The 24,709-nt window shown below is 35.8% G+C and overlaps 1 protein-coding gene across 3 annotated transcripts in view; it reads left to right on the forward strand.

Annotated features, from left to right (window-relative positions):
* LOC150093696 (JNK-interacting protein 1-like) overlaps positions 1-24,709 on the forward strand; it is a 308,320-nt gene that overhangs the window by 253,633 nt on the left and 29,978 nt on the right. For all 3 annotated transcript variants that reach the window (XM_090412576.1, XM_090412575.1, XM_090412577.1), the window contains one exon: positions 2,461-2,540. In XM_090412576.1, the coding sequence (XP_090268702.1) occupies positions 2,461-2,540 (80 nt within the window). The remainder of the gene's footprint in view (positions 1-2,460; positions 2,541-24,709) is intronic.

Raw genomic sequence — 24,709 nt, forward strand, 5'->3', positions numbered from 1 at the left:
GAATTTTTATTCCAGATTTTTACACTGCATAACAGAGAAATTATTCTAGATGCACACAAGACATCATATACCTGCTGTAGTTACCTTGGCATTTTCCTACTGACTGTCCAATTGGTAATCTAATCTCCTTTAACAAGCTAGGTTAATGTTTTTTTTTTCACAGCCATCTAACTTTAATTCATATGAACCTGATGCATACTGTGATATGATAGTTAATTCTATGTCTATAGCCAGGAAACAAAGCATTTTTCTTAGTTTTAATTCCCCCCCCCCTAGGTTTCTCTCTATGACAGGGAGAAGAGAGCAATCTTGGCTCTGTATAAAACTAATTCACCTTTATTTGAAAAATCCTTATAAGTGTTCCCTGCATCCTCAATGGGATTCAAACAGTTTCATTTAAAGAGTGTTGATTTTACTGATGCAAATTGAGCATGTTAAAAAATAAAATTAATTTAAATATTTATTTTATTTTATTTTTAATTTTTAGGTTTCAGATTTTGGGTTACAGAGACAGAATTATAAGCAAATGTAGTTGAACATTTCAAGTTAAAATATGTACAATAATATGATGCCCATGATGTTACAGGGAAAGTCTGTTTACCATTAGAGTTCAATAGGAATTTTTTTAAAAAAAAAGCAGTATTGTCTATCAAAATCACTTTCCCATTGAAAATTCTAAGAAAGTCATTTTTTGTGTGAATTTGGTGTGATACAAAACCCCCAGCTTTCTTGATACAATCTTTTGAATGGAAAACTAAGAGGATTTTTATTCTGTTTTGAACTTCTGATTGAAAAAAAAAAAAAAAAAAAAAAAGCTTGCTGAGCAAGACTAGATATGATGCTTTTCTAAATATACTGAACTTCCTATTTGAGCAAAATATGATAGGTTGATTGAGTAAGGCATGTGTTAAACTCCTGCACAGGAAAGTTGATCCAGCTTACCTTTTGCCAAATAATGGGCAAATTTATAAAATGCAGAAGTCTAACTACAAATGTGTCTAGTAATAATATATTTCTTCAAATTCCTTTTGGATTCTAATGGTAATACAAATGCTAAGTTCTTAACCTGCAATATTGTGTACATCATAATCATTGCATGTTTTGAAATTTGAATGATTCTATTCTAATATTTATTCCATCTGTGTGACCTAAGCTTCTCTCTATATTCATTGAAAATGACCATGAATCAAAAATAAAATTTGGCGAGTAATAAATTTTTCATAAGCCATTGTGATCAATCCTAATAATTTTTAATATTGATTCCACACGCATGAAGCTGCAGAAGTTATAGCACTTGAATGCTGTCCAAGATAGGCACCTGTTATTGTATTTCTTGGACAGCTGCAGGCTGTTTCAAAGAACAGATACAGATGGATTGAAAGAAGATGAGTTTATTTGATTGGTTTGAAGCCAGACAGTAAATGGCTATTAGCAACCCTTTGTGTCTCACATTCTTAAAAGAAAGTGAAGGAATGGTATCTCCAGTTCAGCAGAACATTGCCCATGAAAATATCTGTAAAAGAGATAAAGCAGAAACTGAAAATTTGAGAGAGAGGTCATCAGTTAATCAAATTATCCTCTTCTGGATATCATCATACATTCTTAGTTATGAGACCTCACAATTTATATTGCAGTTGTAAAAGTAAGAAATAGCATCCTGAGCAGAAAAGTATATCTAGTGTTTTTGGAGACTAAAGAGGTTATGGTTAAGATGTGTTTGTGCTAGAAAATGCTGAAGATGCAAGTCAGTCCAGAAAAGAAATCTGATCACTGGGATATGTGAATATTAACAAAGGTAAGTTGAAGTGAAACAAAGCATGATCAATTTTACAGAACATATGACAGTACTGTTTTCAAAGCACTGCATTTCACAAATTTATCTTCATTCCATTGAAGAATGGCAAGAAGATTAAGATTTAGTTATTGGCTGCAGAATATTTATATATTTTATAAATACAGGTTTGTAATTTATTGTGAATTATGTCATTACATATTATTTAATTACTTTAATATTTTATATAGTCTGACTATATATATTTTTTTTTTTTTTTTGCTCAATTTGATAAGCCAGACTTCAAAAAAAAAAAAAAAAAAAAATCTAATGCTTGGATATTTAATAAATCATAATTGTTACTTTATACTCGACATTTCACTGTCACTTAGTGCAGGTGCTTCCAGGACATGAATAATGTTTTAAAATAATTTGACCATTTATTTGAAAGATATTTAAAAGATAAATGAATAAACCAAGTACTTATCTCATCTCTACAAATAGATGAGATAAGAATGAACTGTTCAGCTTTGACTGGTTTGTCATTTTAATACTTTTTTGATAAAGAAAATTTATCATCTAAATTATTAATATAACTTTTCATCAGTGACTTCAGATTTTTACTGTATAATATATTTCTATATGTATTTATATTTTATTCCTCCCCTCCCCCCCATTTCCTCAAATAGCCACCTAATGTGCCAACTCATGACTATTTCTTTAATTTGAAGAATGTTACATTTTGTGGTTATCATCCACATGATCATAGGTACGTTTAACATTGTTTCTTATATTTTCATCTTTCAGAATATAGTCATATTATGTTTTACTTTTATAATAGATAATTGTTTTGTATTTTAGATTAAATGTCAACTTTAAAATGCTAAATGAGAAATTATATGCTTGCTTATGAAATGTTAACCTGATTGGACAAGTGGTTAGCATACCCACTCTCTAACCAACAGGATGGATGTTTGTGAATGTCATCAAATTTCTGATATGTACCCTCAAGGGATGTACAAGATATGATAGTACTACATGAAAAATTTACATCATTACTAACTTCCTATCTACAATTTTCCTCCAGTTCAGTCTATTACCTGTCAAGAATCCAATATTATCAGATCTTATATTTCTGTCTTCTAAGGTACTTTTTACTGTATCAATCCACCTATATCTTGGTCTTCCTCTGGATCTTTTTCCTGCCAACCTGGCAGAGAACATTTGTTTTGCTAATCTTTCCTCTCCCATTCTGTTTAAGTTTGCAGAGCTAATCCCACCTGAGATTAGCTCTGCAAACACATTCCTGGATGCTAACAAAGTTAAGTTCTTTCCTGATATCCTCTTTTTTCAATATGATATTGTGACTGATGCCATCTGTTCATGCCCCCTAATCATTCTAGATGGCATATCTGCAGTCTCTAGTCTTTGGTCAAGTGTTTTATTTCTACCCCAGCTCTCAGACCTATAAGTTAAATTGCCTTGAACACTGTCTTGTATACAGTTAATTTAGTATTTGGACTAATTTCTCTCTTATTCCATATAAATTTATTCATTCGACTTCCTACCATAACAGCTTTATTGATTCTGTTGTCTATTTCCATATTTAATTTACCATCTTCACTAAAATTCGTTCCTAAGTAGCTGAAATGTTTTACTTGTTCTATAGATTCTCCATTCACAATGCAGTTGATGTTTTCAGTTCTTCTGCCTATTTTCATTGTCTTTGTCTTGTTATTGATGACCTTCATACCAAATCCATTACAAGAGTTATTCAACTTAGTCAGGGAATCTTGCAGACTTGTTGTGAATTTATTTAGAGGTATCATCATCTGCATAAAGTGAAGAACTGGGATTAACATCTTCATTTTTGATATCAGGTTTAATACCACTTTCCTTCATAATGTGATTCATATAGATAATAAATAACAAAGGGGATAATGTACATCCTTCAGTAATAACTGCTGACTTACAACTCAAATAAAGACTTCATATAATGCATTGACACCATACAATAGCGTTTTGAATAGCTTCTCTCTTGGCACCTTGTCATATGCCTTTTCCAGATCTACAAAACTCAAATACAGATCTTTGTTATATTCCCATGATTTCTCAACTATTTGTCGTAAAGTGAAAATCTGATCTTGACAGCCTCTATTTTGCCTGAATCCAGCTTGTTCTTCATCAAGCTTCCCTTCCACAATCCTTCTCAATCATTTCTCAAGTATACTTGCATAAATCTCACCAGGAACACTCAGTAGGGAAATACCTCTGTAATTCTGACATTCAGTTCTATTTCCCTTTTTTTATATGGGTACTATGAGAGCACTACTCCAATCATCTGGAATTCGTCCCGCTGTCCAGGCCTTCTGTACTGTGCAGTGCAGCCACTATAAGACTTTTATACCTCCATACTCAAGCATTTCTGGTCGAATATCATCTACTCCTGCTGAATTTCCACATTTCAGGCTTTGATGGCTTTTTCTGCTTCAAGTATGGATATGTATTCCTGATTGCATGCCTGTTGAGTGTTTTTTACTACTATGCTGTCACTGATTGTTTCATTTAGCAATTTTTCGAAGTAATTACTCCATACATGAAGGATATCTTTTTCAGCAGTTTTCATGTCACCTTTATCATCTCTAATTCCCTTTACAGCACTCTTTCCTCATCATCGTGAGACTACATCCCACTTATTGGAGGCCTGTAGTGGCTTGATAAAGTTCCATGTTTGGTTTCTAGAGAAGGAATTCTGGACTATGTAAAAATAAATACTTTTTTTTAAATATATATATATATATATATATATAAATTAATTAAATAAATAACCTTTCTTGGGTGTGAACAGCATAAAAAAATAATGATCTGATTTTCAATATTTTTTTAAATTTTTAAGCACTAGAGAGAATTTTTTTACTTGCAAATTAAATGAAGAAATGTTTAGTTTTTTATAAAATTAATTTGCAACCATAAATTTTTATAGAAAGCTCTGTAACACTCTGTATAAGGTTTTGAAAGTTTACAGTTTTGAAAGTTTTTCTTCTTGGCACCTTATCTTTTTATAAGATCAAATTAGGCTTAAATAAAAATTCTTAGTACAGTTGTAGATCTGGAAAAGACATATGAAAGGTGCTAGGAGGATTTTTCAAAATCCTGCGCTTATGTGGTGTAAATGGAATTTTATACAGAAGTTGTAAATCAGCTGTTAGAATTGAAGAAATGCAAGAAAGTTGTTATAAAATTAGGTGTTAGAACAAGGATACATGCCATCTCTGCTGTTATTCATCATCTATATGGATCACATTATGAAATTGAAATAAATAAATATCATTATGAAATTGAAATAAAAATTTATATTAAAATTGAAAATATTCATTTCAGCTCCTTACTTCATGCAGATGATGTAATACTCCTAAATAAATTCAGTACAAGTCTTCAGATCTCTTTGAATAATTGCTGCAACAAGTCTGATATGAAAATCAGCAGTAAAAGGTTCTACAGGTTTTCCATTTTCAATGGAGAATACCTGTACAACAACTAGTAAAATATTAAAATACTTCAGATATCTTGATATTTTAACAAAGATGATAAATTTAATTTGGAACAGAATAAACAGAACTGGTGTGATGGGGAGTTGTTGAATAAATTTATATGGAATAAGAAAGAAATTAGATAAAACCCTAAACTATCATTACCGAAGACAGTATTTCAACTACTTGGATTAGAAACAAAACAATTAATCAGATTAGGGTAGTGATTTTTATTTTATTTTATTTTTTTATGTTGAGCTCATACATGAAAGTTCAGTTGGTCAACCTGTAGTGCATTAGTGCCATGTAATGTAAGAGAATCGGGAAATGAGCAGCTTGTTCACATTAGATTTGAAGCATATGTATTTTTTTTCCTGGGAAATAATTGTAATGTTCTCTGTGTATGCAGTTTGACAGTAAAGGGATGTTAGGTGGTAGCTGTACATGTATTTATTGATTTGGTAGAGAGAGAGAGAGGTGGGGGGAATTATTGAGGATAGTTCTGATGAACTATCCTCTTATTCAATGGTAAATTCAATTTACCATTGAATTATTTATAGAAAATGCATGTGTAGAAATGCAAAATGGAAAGTTTCTTCTGCATCGAGAACACTGGGATATCAGTTAATTAGTTAAATCTGAAACTATAAAATGGCTTTAAAGAAGAGTTCTACTCTGATACACTTTTGTTTATAATGCAGTAAAAGAGAATGTTTTTCTCTGTTAATGGATTTGTTCATCTTAAATAAAACTTCCTGAAGTAAGAATATTTAAGAGTGGTTGGACTGAGTTAGTAAGATATGAGTCATTAGTCTGACTGCTCTCTTCTATATTGCATTGAGTATTTTTCTGGAGTCTTAAGGACACCTTCCCAGATGTGCAAAGCAGTACTGATGGATGGGTGTATTTGTAATTTGTAAAGGGTTAATAGCTGTTCAAGAATAAAGTAAGGCCTTTAACGAAAGAGGAATCCTAATTTGGATGCCAGGGAGGCATCCAAAAAATTGGAATTCTGAGTTGTGGTGATTTGTTTGGTACAAGGTTTGTTAAGTGAGGAGGAGGAATGTAGTACACTGTCATTGACAAAACTGTGTATTGGATTGGTAGTCAACTGAGCAGGTTATTGATATATATATATATATATATATATATATATAGAAGAAACAGGGTGGGTGAGAGGAACAGAACTTTGTGGGAAAACTGGCAACCCAGTTACAGATGTCACAGGAGAGATTGAATGATGGAAGCTTACTTAATAGGCCCTTGTGCCAGATTCTGTCGAAAGCCTTTCAGATATCTAGTGCAACCACTTGGGATTCACCAAACTTTTCCATGATGCTTATCCAGAGGTGTGTGACATTAGGTGAGCTGAGCAAATCCCCTGTTGAACGGCATTGGAATCCATACTAGTGGTGGTTTATATTTGAGTACTTTCAAGATAGCATAAAATTTGGCTGTTGATGGTTCTCTCCATTACTTTAGAGAGGACTGAGGTGAGAGAGGTTGGGCAATAGTTTGATGGCAAGGATCTATCACCTTTCTTGGGAATAGGTTGAACACGGTCTAATTTCCAGGGTGTAGAGTACTCTGGCACACAAATCTTCAGGGGAATTTATCTAATTTTGATAGGATTTTTCTGATCACTTCCTGATGAAAGGTCAGAGGAGACATTCATTGTTGGGTGTTTGAAATGGTTGGGGGACATTTACCAAAATAATCTATGCAGGCATTTGAGGAAAAGTATGATGCCAGAAGATTGGTTTTCTCTGTAGGTGATGATGCAATAGCCATTCTAGGTGCAGGAGCAGTCTTGGACAAAAGTTGTGGCCAACTGCAGCCATGCATTTTGGCCGAAGACCAAAATGCATGGCTGCCATTTGGGCATGATGCAAATGTTCTGCTTTAGACGCTTTGTAAATCAATTTTGATGCATATGGCTCGTTTTTCGAAATCTTCCATATAGAAATTGGCAAGGGGGGTGAGAGGGGGGAACCCATGGCGGTTCCCTCTATCTGCTTGTAGATTTTTTTCTTCCAAGAGAAATACCCAGAGTTAATGGCAAAGGAAAAGAGATCTAAGATGTCAGAGGGAAAAACGTTTTCTAAGAGAGATAAGGTGTCAGTTAAGGGAATATTGGTAAACAAAGAGGAGATATCAAAGCTTACCAATATGTCTGTATTATTCAAGGTTAAATTAAATTTTCTGTGAGGGCTTTAAAGTGGGTCGAGTTTTTTATATAGGAAGTGGACCTTCCGGTTAGGGGGGGTCAGTGAGTTGGCCAGCTGTTTAGACAGTCTGTAGCAACGTGCATTGGTGGCAATACCTATAGTAGATGACAACCTATAGTAGATGCCACCAATGCACCTTGCTACAGACTGTCTAAACAGCTGGCCAACTCACTGACCCCCCTAACCGGAAGGTCCACTTCCTATATAAAAAACTCGACCCACTTTAAAGCCCTCACAGAAAATTTAACCTTGAATAATACAGACATATTGGTAAGCTTTGATATCTCCTCTTTGTTTACCAATATTCCCTTAACTGACACCTTATCTCTCTTAGAAAACGTTTTTCCCTCTGACATCTTAGATCTCTTTTCCTTTGCCATTAACTCTGGGTATTTCTCTTGGAAGAAAAAAATCTACAAGCAGATAGAGGGAACTGCCATGCCCCCCCCCCCCTCACCCCCCCTGCCAATTTCTATATGGAAGATTTCGAAAAACGAGCCATAGACTCAGCCCCACTCAAACCTTCTATCTGGCTAAGATATGTAGATGATGTGTTCTCTATTTGGCCTCATGGCCCAGACACGTTAGACTCCTTCCTCAGTCATCTTAATAGCCTGCATCCAAGAATCCAGTTTACTATGGAAAAGGAAAAGAACAACTGTTTACCCTTCCTAGACACCTTAGTCGCACGCCTGCCTAATGATACACTTGCCTTCACTGTATACAGAAAACCCACACACACACAGGCAGATACATTCACAAACTCTCCCACCACCACCACCCCCTCACAACAATATGGCATCATCAAAACTCTTACTAAGAGAGTCCACAATCTTTGTTCCAGTGGAACCGCCCTTACTACTGAGCTTAACCACATGCACAACACTTTCCTCTCCAATGGCTACAGCGAACACAGTATCAAAAAAAAATCAGTTCCTCCCCCATTCCCCGTCCTTCTCGTCAACAAGATTTTAAAAATGCCATCACCATACCCTACATCCGTGGCATATCTGATAAAATAGCCAAGATAAAAAGTACAACCTACACGCAGCATATAAGCCCTACTGCAAACTTGCTACCCTTATCCGTTCTACGAAAGATCAACTCCCTCCTCTCTCGCTGCCTGGAGTTTACAAAGTACCCTGTTCCTGTAAGCTGGCGTACTTTGGACAGACAGGCATATCAGCATCCATCTGCCTGGAGGAACACAAGTCTTACATATGCAAACATAACTATGGCCATTCAGGCTTGGCTGACCATGTTTTGGACACCACCCACAGAGTATCATGGAAGAAAACCCCCATGCTCCACCACAGCAAATTCAAGAAAGAGAGACTTTTCTTAGAAGCAGCAGCAGCTCTCAGAAACCAACCAAACCTTAATAAATACGGTTACATTAAGCTTCCGAAGATTTGGGAAACACTCATCACCAGAGGTCCCACCTTACATTCCAGTCCACCTACTACCGCCCTTAGAGGGTGCTCCACCTAGAGAGGACTTTAGTGTCACCCACGTGGTTGGGCTTAGTATTGTAAGATTTGTGTGTGCATGTTACATTAATTGTTTATGTAATCCCCGTAGATGTCCTAGTGACTAGGATGAAATATAGGAAGTATTAAATTCTATTTTAATTCTTTTTGAGTGTTGTAAAATATCCATTAAGCCTCCAACATGATAAGATAAATAAAAATCTACTTAGTCTTACAACATTCGTTTTAAATTTGTTTTCATTATTTCACGGCCCACCCCTCAACAAAACTAACGGCTCCCAAGGGGGCTGTGGCCTACAGTTTGGGAAGCGCTGATTTAGGGGATGGGAATTTAGTTAGCATGGAATGGGGAATATGGGCTTCCATTCCAGAGAGGATTACTTCAGTGATGCATTCAGTGTATATGCTTGGGCTGGAAGACTGAAAACAATAATCCAACCATGAAAATGAGGCATGAAAATCTCACTTGGCATTCTTATAATGCCAGATGATTCTTGGTTGAGAATGACTGTGTGGGTGTTGCTCAGTGGGGGAAGAGGTTGGACATGGACTAATTTCCAGGCTGTAGAGTAGATGCCTATGGAGTAAGAGAGCATAAAGAGGCGACATAGAATAGGAGTCAACTCTGCCGCACAAATCTTAAGCACATTGCTGTGGTCTGAATTACCTAAGGGAGATACAACCTCCACAGTATCTCTGGTGGGATCAGTAGCGAGGAAGAGCTCTGTAGGGTTCAGAAAGTGATTGGGATTATCTGATACTCTGATAGGCATGTGAACAATTTGAATGAGGTCATTTGTGATGGCATATGTCTCATCATCTCTACCTGCTTGGTCTGTACAGTTGAAGGAGGAAAGCCAGTTGGTATTATCTACATTGAAATTGGCAAGGAAGATAACCTCACTACTAGGAAAATTGGATTGAAGGACATTAAATTTCAATGAGAAGAAATCAAAGCATTCCAAGTGGTTGGTAGAGAGAGTAATATGGACAACATATGAATTTGACAGTGGGACAGAGATTTTCAGCCAAAGTAAATAGGGAGATTCTAAGTTGAATGCTCTCTGGCATGGTACGTCAGAGTGAACATATGCTCAAATGTTACCCTTGAGCCAAAAGGAGTTGAAGAGTGCATATTTGGGGAAGATTAGATGAGTAGTTCTTGGAAAGTCTGAAAAGTTGGTTTCTGCCAGGAAAAAGGTGGGGTTTTACAGATTGGTATTTTTTACATATTGTTCTTTTATTTTTGATATCTGTGCACAGAGAGAATCTTAGTAACAGCAGAAAACCAGGGGATAATTCAGGCTTTAGTTTCAGTGGAGGCTTGCAGTTGACAAGTATGAAGTTTTTGTTATTACTTGGTTTATACAGAATTTATAGAATTGCCTAAGGATAATTACTGTAAGCAGTACATGATGGAGGAGAATGTGGATCAAAAATAAAGGATCAAGGTATGTGAGAACCTACAGGGTGTCCCAAAATTCACGCAAGAAGTAATTTTGATAGAAAACACAGGTTTTAATTAAAAATTGTAATTTCTTATTGATTCATAAAGTACACAATATAGGGTTATACATGGAATAGCATATCGGGTAAATGGCCTCCATGGCTTTGCTGGCACATACACACTCTTGTCGAAATTTTCCATGACCGTTTTGCATAAATGTGGCTGAATTTCGTTGATATGGTGCTCAATTTCCTCCTTCAAGGCTTGGGTGGTCGTGGGCTTGTTGGCATAAACCTTAGACTTCAAAAAAACCCAAAGAAAAAAGTCCAATGCCGTTAAGTCACATGATCTGGGCGGCCAATTCTGATCACCAAAACAGGAAATTACACGACTAGGAAATGACTCATGCAGTAATTGAATTGTTTTTCGGGCTGTATGGCATGTGGCACCGTCTTGTTGAAACCACATGTCGTCCACATCCATATTTTGCAATTTAGGCACAAAAAACTGGATTATCATGTCGTGATAGTGAGCACCATTAACTGTTATTGCTTTACCAGCCGCATTTTCGAAGAAGAATGGACCGATGATGCCTCCAGCCCAAAATCCGCACCAAACAGTGACATGTTGTGGATGCATTTGTTTCTCAACAATCACTCGTGGATTTTCTGAACCCAAAATGCGACAATTTTGCCGATTAACGAAGCCATCAAGATGAAAATGAGCCTCATCGCTGAAGATGATTTTGTTCGAAAAATAAGCATCCACTTGTTGTTCCATAATCCATTCAACGAACTCTCTTCGCTGTGTGTGGTCAGTAGGCTTCAGTTCTTGAGTCAATTGAACTTTGTAAGGATAAAGATGCAAATCTTTCGTGAGAATACACTGTAGAGAGCTTCTCGAAATGTCCAATTCAAGACCACAGTGCCGAATTGATGTTCCTGAACTCTCAGCAACACTCTCATGAACTGCTTCGATGTTTTCTGTTGAACGACTTGTTGAAGGATGGCCAGAGTGTGTATAAGATCACTAATTGATCCAGTTTCCTTGAATTTTTTAATTAATCTTTTCACAATTGATGAAGTTAAATCACTATTCCGACCATATTTTGTACGAAAATTGTGAACTGTAGCTGCCAAACCTTCATTATTTTTAAAATATTGCTCAACAATGAAAATGCGTTGTTCTTTCGTGTAGCACTCCATTTTTAATAACCCTGAACTGTCAGCTGTCACGCTGTCTTTTTTTTTCTCATTGGCAACACTTTACCTCACAAATGGCGCTAAATTTAAATCTTGCGTGAATTTTGGGACACCCTTTATATATACAAAGTGGGTTCCAAAAGTTTCTGGCCTTACATACAAAATTCATGCCAATTTTAAAATGCTGTGTGCATGATGGATAGCACTATCTTTGGAGAGCTTAGTGTATCAGTTTCAACTCTCTATCTGCATCATTCAGTTGGAGGCACCTGCGTTACTAACATGTGGCACTCTAAATGACTGTAATGTTAAAAATTGTGTACCGTGCTGTGATAAAGTTTCCACTAAAGAAGAGCTTTCTCCAAGTGCTATCAAACAGCAATTAGATGGTGTTTATGGGGAAGCTTCTCCTTCATATTCCATTGTGAAGGAATGGGAATAAACATTTTTGCCTATGAAGAGAGAGCATCGAAGATATCTTCATGATGGTTGACCTGTGGAAAATGACTGAGGTTGAGGAAGAACTGCTCAATGACAGTCGGCTGAAGCTCAAAGAAATCTCAGCACGGTTGGAGCTTTCTATAACAACTGTCTTTTGCATCATTCACAAGAAGCTTCACATGACGAAGGTCAGTGCATGGTGGGTACCCTACTTCTCTCTTCAATTCAGGAGCATCATGTGACCTGTTCCTGTAAGTTTTTAGAGCTTTGTCAAGGGAATCAGAGAGAAGTGCTGGAATCCATTATCACTGGAGATGAAACCATGGTCCTTTATTCTGATCCTCTTTCAAAAAGGAAATCTATGGAGCGGAGCAAACCAGGTGAAGCACTGCTGAGAAAAGCCAAGGTCACTCAGTCCACCAAGAAGATCATGGCAAAAATCTTTTGTGATTGCTGGGGAATTCTCTTGATTGGTTTCAAGGAAAGGAATACCACTGTGAATGCAGAATATTATGCTTTGCTCCTGCACAAGCTGTGCGATGCCATAAAGGAGAAGAGATTAGGAATGCTGAGTCATGGTGTTTGCCTGCTTCACAACAATGCTCCTGTCCATATGGCTATTGTTGCAAGGGCTGCAGTGGACTGGGCCTTCTAGGATATTGAACACCCTAAAGTCTAGATCTAGCACCTAGCGACTACCATCTCTTCTTGAAACTGAAGAAAGACCTTTGAGGAAAAAAATTGCAGATGCCAGTGATGTGAAAGATGCAGTTTTAGGCCATTTTGCAGACAAAAGTGCAGACTGTTTTTTGAATGTTAATTCAAAGATGTGAAAAGTGTGTTGAAGTAAAGGGAGATTATGTTGAAAAGTGTTGAATAGGGGGCATTCCAAAGACAAACCATATCCGTTTGTCTCTGTAATGCACCCTATGACCAAGTCACTCCTCTGGATCCTCTCCACCACTTCCTCATTCCCAAGAAACTGAGGTGTAAAGAGAAATGATAACTCTCTTATCTCTGCTTGTTAGTGTGGTCTTCAATAACCAAATAATCTTGTCAGCTACCCTGACTGCTATAGCAGTATGCCCTCTAAACTTCAACTCTCTGTGTACTACTACCTCCGAAATCCCTGACTTCATCAATTTCCTAGAATCGAGTTCCTTCGTTGTGGTACACAGCTTGTAATCTTTTTATCCCCAAAATGCATAACTTTACACTTTTCCACATTAAATGATGTCCATTATATTTTGTCCTTACGATCAGCCTATACAAATCATAGCAAGCTCTCTACATCACTTTGATTCACTATTACTGTACCCAACTTTGAATCATCAGCAAACAACTGAATAGCTCTCTTCAAATTATTTACTGTATCAATTATGTACAAATTAAACAGCAGTAGTCCATGCAGAGCCTTGCAGCACACCACTTGTCACCTGCTTTCTCCTGGATTCTGTTCATCAATATGTTACTTTTTTTGGTATCTGTCCATCAGCCACCATTGTATCTATATCACCTGTTTCATATCATACCCATTTGTTCCAGTTTGCGTAACAGAGTTCCACGTCCTGGCTTTACAAAATTCAGCATTATCATCGTGTTACCATTCTCTGTGCAAAGTAAAAAAAAAAAAGAAAAAAACTTAGTAAATTACTAAGGCATGACTGACCTTCACAAAGCCATGCTGCCCTTCATAGAGTATCATGTTCTTATCCATTCATTCCTAAATTCTCTTTTTGACCAACATTTCCATTGCTTTTACTACTGCACTCTTAGAACATCCTTTATGCAAAATAATTATTTTGCTCTCTTTCTGCTCCCTTGGAATTTTTCCAGATCTGAGACTTAAACAACCTAGTCAAGGGCATTAACCTTGTACATTCTCTTAAAACATGAACTGTTATCCCATCAAATCCCACAGCTGTATTTGCATTGAGATTGTGCAATATCCTAAATACCTCCAATTCATTAACCGCTGTTCTCACACCAGTCCCTGTCACCTCTACCACAGCAGTGACCTCACTAGGATGATGTGCACTCTTTAAAGTGTCACTCAGTGGCTCAAGTATTTTGTCTCTTTATCTCACCTCTCTCTCTCTCTCTCTCATCTGCACTCATTGGGTTTCCTTTGACCTGCTTGGCTAATTTCTTCTCATAATCTGATTTTGACTTTTTTACCATTTTTTTTTTGTCTCTTTTCTTGACTGATCCTTGTACTGTACTGTTCATGAGTTTGCTGTTCGCCTTTCTCCTCATATATATCCTTCACAACATTTTTTGCAACTCGTGGCTAATGATACTACTCATCTGTCTAACTTCTGCTCAATTTAACCTCCTGACCTTGGTATACAGCCTGATATTATTTCCTCAGATACTTGAACATTTAGGTAGTTACAATACATCGTTATATAAAAAAATAGGCAGTGTTTATAAACAAATCGGATTAATTTTTTGTTACATAAATTTATTTAAAATATTACAATAGATGCAAGTCTTAAAAAACAAATAATAATTATTAACCTCAATTTTCATGCTGATTTTCTTCATCATCTGTTGAAAATAGTTCTTCAGATTCATTGTTTAAATGATTGTCATATGGATCCCAGTTCAACGAAATCAATTCAAAGGTGAATTGATTTCGTTGTCATCGTCATCAGTGTCCCACAACAGATCATCTTTCGTACCATCCATAAGATTAGAGATATCACACTTTTTAAATGATTTTATTATAGTCTCTACTTTTACTTTATTCCATGCTTTGATCACAAAATTGCACAACATATCAAGTGATGCAGTGTGCATAGATCCACTGTTTGTAAATGATTTCTCACCAGTCAACATCCAATTATTCCACTCTTCTCGCATGTGATCTTTAAATGGTTTGTTCAAGCAGATGTCTAGTGGTTGCAATATAGAAGTTAAACCACCTGGTATAACAGCAATTTTTGTGTTATTTTTTTCTAGAAGACTTTAGTATTCTCAGTTAAATGACTATGAAACATATCCCATACTAATAAACTGTCTTTCTTCATTATACCGCCTGGTCGCGTGTTCCACACATTATTTATCCATAATTTTACAACATTTTCATCCGTCCATCCTTTTTCTTGAAAATGTACAAAAACACCTGAAGTAAATTTTATCTTAGGTTTAGTTTTACATTTGAAGATGATCATTGGTTTTAACTTGGTTCCATTAGCCAAACATGACAACACAACCGTAAACCTTGTTTTTTTTTTTTCATGACCTGTACTTCGAACTAGCACTCTTACTACCTTTAGACTCTACTGTTTTATTGTTTATCATATCAAAGCTCATAGGAGTTTCATCCATATTTCCAATATTTGACAATAGAAATTTATGTTCTTGTCTCAACTGAATAATAAATTTATGAAAACTGGTAAGATTGTGGTCAAGATCTGCTGGTAGTTTTTGAGCAATTTTCGTTTTTTGTCGTATTATCAGATTTTGTCTGTTCAAAAAATGATTACATCATCCTGAAGTAGCTGAAATTCTATACTTCCATCCAGATTCAATCTTGACCATTTGAGTGCATATGCTCTAATCATATTTGTTGTAAAAGATAACCAATCTGTGTTTGTTCGAATACCCATTCTGCAACGTGATTTTCTAGTTGTGGCCATCAGGTGATCCCCCATTCTCATTGCACATTTTTTTCTTTGGCAATTTTTTTAAAATATCTTCTTTCTTCCTCCATTCTCTTACCATCTTTTCAGTTATGTCACACTTTCTTGCAGCAGCACAGTTATTAGTTTGCTTTGCCATTTCAATTACCCTTATTTTAAATCGAGCTTCATTTCTTCTTTTTGTTGCTGGGTCCATGATTTTAAATAACAATTTTAATAATCCTAAATTTAAAAAAAAAAAAAAAATGCAAAATTAATAATTAATTAAAATTGGGACTAATCACTTTTAATTAGGGTAATTCATGTAAATGCTAAATCTATGCTAGGCAAAAAAATAATGGCTATAACAACAATACCTAACATTGCATTAATACAAGAAAGGAGAAATTGGGGGGGTCGTCTTATACAACTGACATAAGCTTAAAACCTAAAATAGCCTAAAATTTAGGCTATTTTAGGTTTTAAGCTTATATGCCAGTTGCCCATTACACTGACATATATATCTAATAGAAGTATTTTCAATACTTATATTGAAAATACTTAGTATTTCCAAAATACCTATGGAAATACAAGTCTTCCATTAAACTTACAAAAATACTAAATCGTCTAGTACTAAATACTTGTGGATTTAGGTAATCCCTAAAACCTCAACATGGCCCACTAAAATATCCAGGTTTTTACCAACTGTTGGTTGAATGCAGGACATCATATTATGGACAGACAGAACAATCTATTGAGCAGTGCATTGAAGAACACATCAGAAATATTATATACCAAAGAAGTGAGGCCTCAGCTTTGTCATCGTGTGTACGCTCTTCAGCTGAACTACAAGATGCACTGGAAGTAAATCAGATGTTATGGAATGTGTCTGAACTATTACACCATTGTTATAACATAACTGAGAGAACAATTTGGGAATCCCTAGAAATGACATTGGATTTCAAAACACCTAAATATAAACCCTAATATCAACTTGTTGGAATCCATCTTAGCCATAGCCAGCCAAACATGTGCATAAGCAGCATAACGTGCTCAACATTGCAATGCATAATAATTCAAGAAAATCATTGTGTAGAATTTATGGAGACAAAAACACATGTTAGAGCAACTACTTATGATTAAGAAAGTAACACTCTATGTTTTTCGACATCTGTATCGAGGTCACCATCAGGAAAACTACACAAAAGTAAGAAAAAATTCTGTGTTAATTAATTGGCTAGCCTCTGTTAAACAATGCAGAGACAGTGTGATACTGAATTGCATCAAGCTTAAAAAGGAGTTTACTTCAGCCAAAGCACTTCATATTTATATCCAAAATGGGAAAAGCTGTATGGGGAACAAATTCCATGAGGTCTGCAAAAATCTGCAATTAACCAAACAACCTTTTGCAACTAAAATCAGAGCTGTCTAGCTACATAATTCCTGATATTTGAGATATTCTATAGATGATTAGACACCTCTGCAAAGCACATTCTATGTAAAAACAAAGGAAAACTAATAGCAAAGTTCCAAAGACTGAAACAAGAAGAAAGCAACAGACAATTGAGATGCCATACCCAGAGGAGCAGCCAACCACTAATGGACCATGGCCAAGTTATCAGCATATCCAGCCATGAAGGTGAACTCTCGCTTTTGCAAAAGGGTGTAAACTATGCTATGTACCAAGGTCACTCAACAAGTTACACTTCATTTACCACATTGAAAGAAGTCTAAACTTCCTTCCCCTCCAATATAGCTGATAAAATACTAATAGAAACAGTCAATATACTAAATTATAATAAAGAACTAAATTGCAATTAAACCAACACAGAAAAATTAGCCCTTAAATCTCTACAAAAAATAACAAAGACATCATTATCATCAAGGCAGATAAAGGCAATTCTATGGTCATTCTTGATTGGACAGCTTACCATGAAAAAATGAACCAGTTGGTATCCGACCATAACACATACCAACTGGTTAACTACAATCCTACAAACTGTCAAAAAGAAAACAACAGAATTCATCAAGTCATCACTTGGCCAGAGAAAACAATTAAAAAGCTGTTACTGCATTATGCCCATGTTTCCAGAATTTTTGGCCTGCCAAAAATACACAAAACAAATGCACCACTATGGCCAATAGCTGAAGGAATTGAATTTTCACTTAGTGAATTATCACTTAGCCAAAAAACTAGCATCTGCACTCAAGGAGTCGGTAGGTCATTCCCCATCCTATATAAAAAATGCAAAACATTTCATAAACAAAATTAAATGAAGTTGATTAAATGAATTAAATCAACAATGATTTAAAAAATCAATAAATCAACAATGAAGATTTATTAGTCATTGATGTAACTGCCTTTTTTGTGAATGTCCTAATCATTGACATGATTCTTATCACACGGAACAAATTTCTGCCCAATATCACACTCCTGTTTGCCCATGTACTTTGCTCCAGGTATTTCCTGTGGCAAAATAATTTCTACCTGCAAAAAGAAGGTACGGTCATGCCCCCCCCCATATAGCTAACTTTTTACATGGAGGACTTCAAGCAATGAGCTCCAGATTGAGCAAGTCTTAAGCCCAAAGTTTGGTTCAGATATGTTGACGATATATTCATCATCATCTGGCACCACAGCCGCCAAACATTAAATACTTTCCTGACCACCTGAACAAACAAAACAAAAGTATCCAATTTACCATCGAGATTGAAAACAATAACTCTCTACCTTTTCTAGACACACTTGTCTCATGTCTTCCCTTGGGCTGTCTGTTTTTTACAATCTACTGCAAACTTACACATGTCAGACCTGCATAAAAAATGTCTACAGCAAAAAAACAGTTTAAGATCCTGAACAATAATACCATCATCATCATCAAATTCCTGCTATGTACCCTCAAGGGAGTGTACAGGATATAATAGTACTATGTGAAAAATTTCCTCTCCCATTCTGTTTAAGTGACCATACCAACTGAGATTAGCTCTGCTAACGCATTCCTGGATGCTGACAATGTCAGTTTCTTTCCTAATATCCTCATTTTTAATATGATATTGCCATTGATGCCATCTGTTCGTGCCACTAATCTTTCTCAGGACTCTCATATCTGCAGTCTCTAGTCTTTGGTCAAGTGTTTTAGTTCTTATCCAGCTCTCAGACCCACAAGTTAAAACTGGTTTGAACACTGTCTTGTATACAGCTAATTTAGTGTTCCGACTATAATAATATCATGAAAGATAAAAAAAGATTACAAAAATGCTATACATTAGAGGAATATTTGGTGGGTCTTGGACTGCAATTTTCCCGGCGCTCAAAAGTTCAGGCAAGAAGTTTCAGCATTCAGGCTTGAAGATCTTTCTGCAGCTTTTGGCTTCCGTTGACTTAGGACATCCGACGGCACTTGGCATCGACTGTTCTCCCAAATTTTCTCTGGCTCTCTTCGATAACAGCTCTTTGCCTCTGCTCTCTCGGCAACTAGATCTTGGCTCCCCTCTGTCAGCAACTGGACCTGGATTCTCCTCTGGTTCTGTACCGGAGACTGCCTCCCAATGTTCGGCTCAGTCCTCTTTTAATTTCCCTTCTCAGCACCTTGCACCAAGGGTTGTTAACCCCGAAGAAATCAGCAGTTCTCCTTGATCCTTTTGTTAAAGCCAGCCCGTTCTTTTTTCTCCTCTGTGTGCTCTTTTTTCCTTGTCTTGTCGGGCAGCAGACCTCTTTGATATTTTCCTTGTCTTGTCAGGCTGTGGAAATTTCTCTGAAACTAACTTTGAAGGTGTTCGTGCACAGAACCTGCAACCACCTCTTACACACACTTTATCGAAAACAACTTTTCTTGTGCTCTTTATATATAAGTAAACAACTTTTACACCACTTAATAGTAAACAAGTTTCTTGTGCTCTTTATTACACAAAGTTCCGATGACAAAGCATTGCCTTTGTTTTTGACATTCTAGAAACTTTAGTTAAAGGATTAAATACAATTAATTCCCATAGGGTTACTTACAAAAATATCTAGTCTAAAAAACATAGAAACAAACAAGGTTATTTACAGTTCTCGTGGGACTTGGCCCCTTTAAAAATCGATGTAAAAGCGCTTTGGTATTTCCAAGCTACATCGAGTTTTTGCAACTTAATTCAAATAGTGTTTCTATTTTTATCTCTCGGCTTATAGTCATTTAATCTATTTTTAACACACACACAAAGAGAAGCTATATTACATTTTCAAAACAGTGTTCCAAAGTAAGTGACAATGATTTTATCAGCTATTATGCTACTGGTCTGACCTCTAGTGGAAAAAAAAAAATGCTCCATCAAAACTATATCCTATTTATAACATCATCAGAGAACAAATTCATATTAATAGCAAAATTGGCGGCCTAATCAGTAATTTAACATACCATATTTTCCAGTGTATAAGATGCACTTTTTTACCTTAAAAATTCATCTTAAAAATGGGGTGCATCTTATATAATGAAGGTAAAGATTGTTTCCTCTTTTCAAATTCATACGCACTCCCTTTTATGTTCCAAGATCTTTGTAGGCAGTTAATGGTGCAATCAAATTGATGCGTGACCTTCACATGACTTCTAGTGCATCATTGGCTAAGAACGGGGAGTCCCTATTCAAGTTTCATAATATCTTATCCGAGTAATCAGTTACCGATGTTTATCAGTATTGAGTTGACATGTTCAGATATTTTGTGTTAGGTTTTAGGTTTTTTACAGAAAATTGTATTAAATTTCTTGGGTCTTATACATCGGAAAATACGGTAAGTTTTTATAACATTAAAGCTAAGATCCTATGTTACTGCAGTCCTAATTATAATTAATTCTTAGTCCAAAAAGGTTATACTGGTAGAATATGTACCATCCATATTCTTGGGATTTTAGACCATCATTATTGTTAAGATTAGGGTGGTGGATAAGAATTTCGCAGACCTCTTTAAATTTGTGCTCATACCATGTTTTGGTGTGATGTAAAGAACAGATGACTTTCCAGTCAACTCTATGTAGGGTATTCGGGGCATCAATGTATGGAATAGTTACAATTTTATGTAATCTACTGTACTTTGTTTTCAAGTGGAGTCTTGTGAAGAATTTTGTTGATAGTATTTTTACTATAGCCATTTTTCAGAAAGATATTGGGTGATAAATTTTAATTCATGTGTAAGTGCTTGCTCACTAGAGCAAATCTTTAAAGCCTTGTTTTTTAGTGTGTTAATGACACCTAGTTTTTTGTGTTGAGTGGTAGTAACAATTTATGTGTATATATTGGCACATATGTGTTGGCTTACAGTAAACATGAAGGAAATACTGCCAGAAGGAAGATGTGTGACAAGTGTATCTAGATGTCCCTTGACCTCATCCGATGCTCCAATTCATCCCACAGATGTTCAGTAGGGTTGAAATCAGGGCTCTGTGGAGACCAGTCCGGTATGATGATGATGTTCATGACCACAAACCAAGCAGTTACAACAGTAGTCTTAGAACACAGTGCATTGTTTTGCTGAAAGAGACAATGGTCAGTTCTGTACAAATGCTAGATAGGAGGAAGCATTGCATTGTCCAAAATGTTCAGATACCTCTCGGAGTTCAATGTTTGTGGCACCACAGAGGTCCAAGGCCAAACCAGGAAAAACAGGATTATACTATTGTGCAACTACCTCTGAATTTCATAGTTGGGGTTATGTACTCTTGTAAGACATTCACTAGGCATCCACCACACCCACACCTGCCAGTCTGCTCAATACTGGGTGTAGCATGATTCATCACTCTATAACACAGCTTTCCAAATTTCCATGTCCTACCATACATGCTCTTTACACCACTGAAGATGACTTCGCATGTTGGTTCAAGTAATATGGGGCTTGCACGTTGCAATCCTCCCATGGAACCCATCCTGTGAGCCTTGCTTCTGAATGTTTTGTTGCACAGATTCATGTTTCAGTTGATGCCCAGAACTCCACATTCAAATGTCAGCCAATGAATTGCAGTATTTACATATTGTCATTCGTAGCACTTACAGTCACATTCAGTGAGTGGGTATCACTTGCAGTTGACTCCCTGCATTTCCATCTCAATATGGTATCACTGATTGTTGATTTGGGATGGCCAAATTTGTCAACCAGTGCTAAATAGATAGGCCTGCAACTGTTTCCCCTTAACAACACAGTTGCACTGATTGGGAAGCATCATATTTCTCTAATTTATATTGGCTACAAACACAAGTTGTTACATGGTATTATGCACCTTGCCCCTGCTGTGTCCGTTGACTTCTTTCCGGACAGTGTGTGTGTGTGCACATTGACTATTTTTTTCTTCCAAGCAGTGTGTGCGAGTATACATTGACTTTTTTTTCCCCAAGCAGTGTGTGTGTGTGTGTGTGTGTGTCTGTGTGTGTGTGCACTGCTTGAAAAAAAGTCAATGGACACAGGCAGGGGCAAGGTGCATAATGCCATGTAACAACTTGTGTTTGTAGCCAGTATAAATTTGAGGAATAATATGATGCTTCCCAATCAGTGACTGTTAAGGGGAAACAGTTGTAGGCCTATCTATTCAGCATTGGTTGACAAATTCAGCATGTATAAATTTTCCTTGGTACTTAAAAGGTTAATAAAATGAGATATTGGTTTCTTTTTGATATCTAAATTGATTTATCTTAAAAGAATAATAATTTTCTCAATTATTAATCATTGTTTAAATAATATAAAAATTATAATTATACAAATATAAATTTGTACATATTTATTACATAAAATTGATTAAAATACTTAATAAGAAATACCCCCCCCCCTCTCTCTCACACACACACACACACACAATAAGTTTGACAAAGCAAAACCCTTTGTTAATCTTTTAAGATTTACAAAATATTATTTTCTACTACAATCATATGTACATGCAGTCAGTACAAATGAGAATTCATTGCTTTTAATTCAAACAAGTACCCATCTTCGGAGTGGAATCTTTTAACTGAAAGAATAAGCAGGTCCTACCTCAGCCAGCTTCAGTATAAAAATTTTACCATAGAGTTACCTTGCTTCAGAAAACATCCATAAAGAAACAACCTTGACACAGAACTCTGAATTAGTGTAAACACCTCTTCACTTCATGAATTGTTTATGTCTTGAGAAAGTTATTTCTTCCTTGTCTTTAGTATATTTTATTGCAGCAAATCTTAAATTGTGCAAAATATCACATGAACAAAACACTGTATAGAAAACTAATTTTTTTCCCCTTTAGAACAATTTGTGTTTCTTTCTTTTAAGGTTACACGGAGATCAGCACTCATATTTGTAAATTTAGGGACACAAAAACACACGTGTTGAACAGATTATTTTATTAATTACTAATAAAATAAAACTTGACGTTTCGACCCCTGTTTCGAGGTCATCATCGGAAGAATACAAGTGTATAAGGAACCAAGCTACATGTTCATACAAACTGGTAAACTAAATCTACGTAGTTAATTAATCCTTTTCCCTAGCCTGACCTCTAGTGATAAAAAAAAAATAAATAAATACAACTACAATAAACTGCTAAAGTCCTCATGTATTAATATTCTTCTGGATAGTTCTGATTGGACTTGGTAATTTTCAAATCAAATTTGATTGGAAAATTACCAAGTCCCTACACCACACCAAAACCTGGTTTGAGAGAAAATTTAAAGAGTCATGTGAAATGCTTAAACACAACCCAAATCTCAACAAAAATGATGACCTAACCATTTCAAGAATGTGGAGGACCCATCTACAACCTGTATAACAACCTAAACTGGCCATAGAAAAATCCCACTACAAGAAGACAACCTGGTGAAGTGTTTGTAACATTCAACGTAACTGAAAGAAATCATATTATAACAATCAGAACTATCCAGAAGAATATTAACACGTTAACCGCCATAATGTTAAAAAATTTTGTGATCCCCGGGCCAAATTCTTTTTGTTTTACAATTTGCTGGAAGTAACTTAAAATAATCATATTTTATGATTTTTTATCTATTTCATGCAGCTAAATAGATTTGTTAAGTGTGAATCACATGTGCACCGCACGGCCTGAGAAGAATTTTTTTACTGACTGGGCCAAGTGGTGCACACGTGATTCGCACTTCACACAAGGTCAAACTTGCATATCTATGATGTGTACGAACAGTTATATGCATTCAGTGTTTTGTCTGGTGGAATAAATTTGTTATAAATTGCCCTAATATGGGAAACTACGAAAAAGAACAACGTCATTTAGAAGCCTTGATAAATGTAGTTCTATGTGATGACGAACCATGCGAATATTTGTCAGAAAGTTACAACGGAAGTGATCTTAGTTCTGTGTCTTCAGATTCTGATTCTCTCATTGCTAGAAAGAGAATAGAAGTATCTACAACTAGTAATACCGACGTTTTTGCTCCTAGTACATCTCAGTTTACCGCTGCGCATTCTGTAGAACAAACAATTGATGATGATGATAAAAGAAATTTACATTTGACTAATGATTCTTCCTCAGATGAAATACTTGGAAATGTGAATTCAACCGACCTACAATGGAATGAAATTACAGGTGATAATCTAAAACAAAATGTTATTGAAGAAATGCACGATAAACAGCCTGTAGACTTCTTTTTTATGTTTGTTGATGAAGGACTGCTGGACCTAATGGTGCAAGAAACTAACAGATATGCTCTTCAAAAACTCAGTAAGACAATTTTACCAAAAGCAAGGATAAGAAAGTGGAAAAACACAAATCCCAATGAAATGAAGATATTTTAGGGTCTGCAAATTTGGTTTGGTTTAATGCAGATACCAAAATTAGAGTGTTATTGGTCGAATAACATCCTCTATTCTACAGAAATCAAACAAGTTATGTCAAGGAATCGGTTCAATCTTATTCTCAGTAACTGGCACTTCACAGACAATGAGGGTGGAAATACTTCTGAAAGACTTTATAAAATTACACCTCTCATCAATCATATAAGAAAAAAT

Source organism: Typopeltis vanoorti, chromosome 23 (assembly GCF_054136105.1).
Source record: "Typopeltis vanoorti isolate ZY-2024b chromosome 23, IOZ_Tvanoo_1.0, whole genome shotgun sequence".
Lineage (NCBI taxonomy): Eukaryota > Metazoa > Arthropoda > Arachnida > Uropygi > Thelyphonidae > Typopeltis > Typopeltis vanoorti.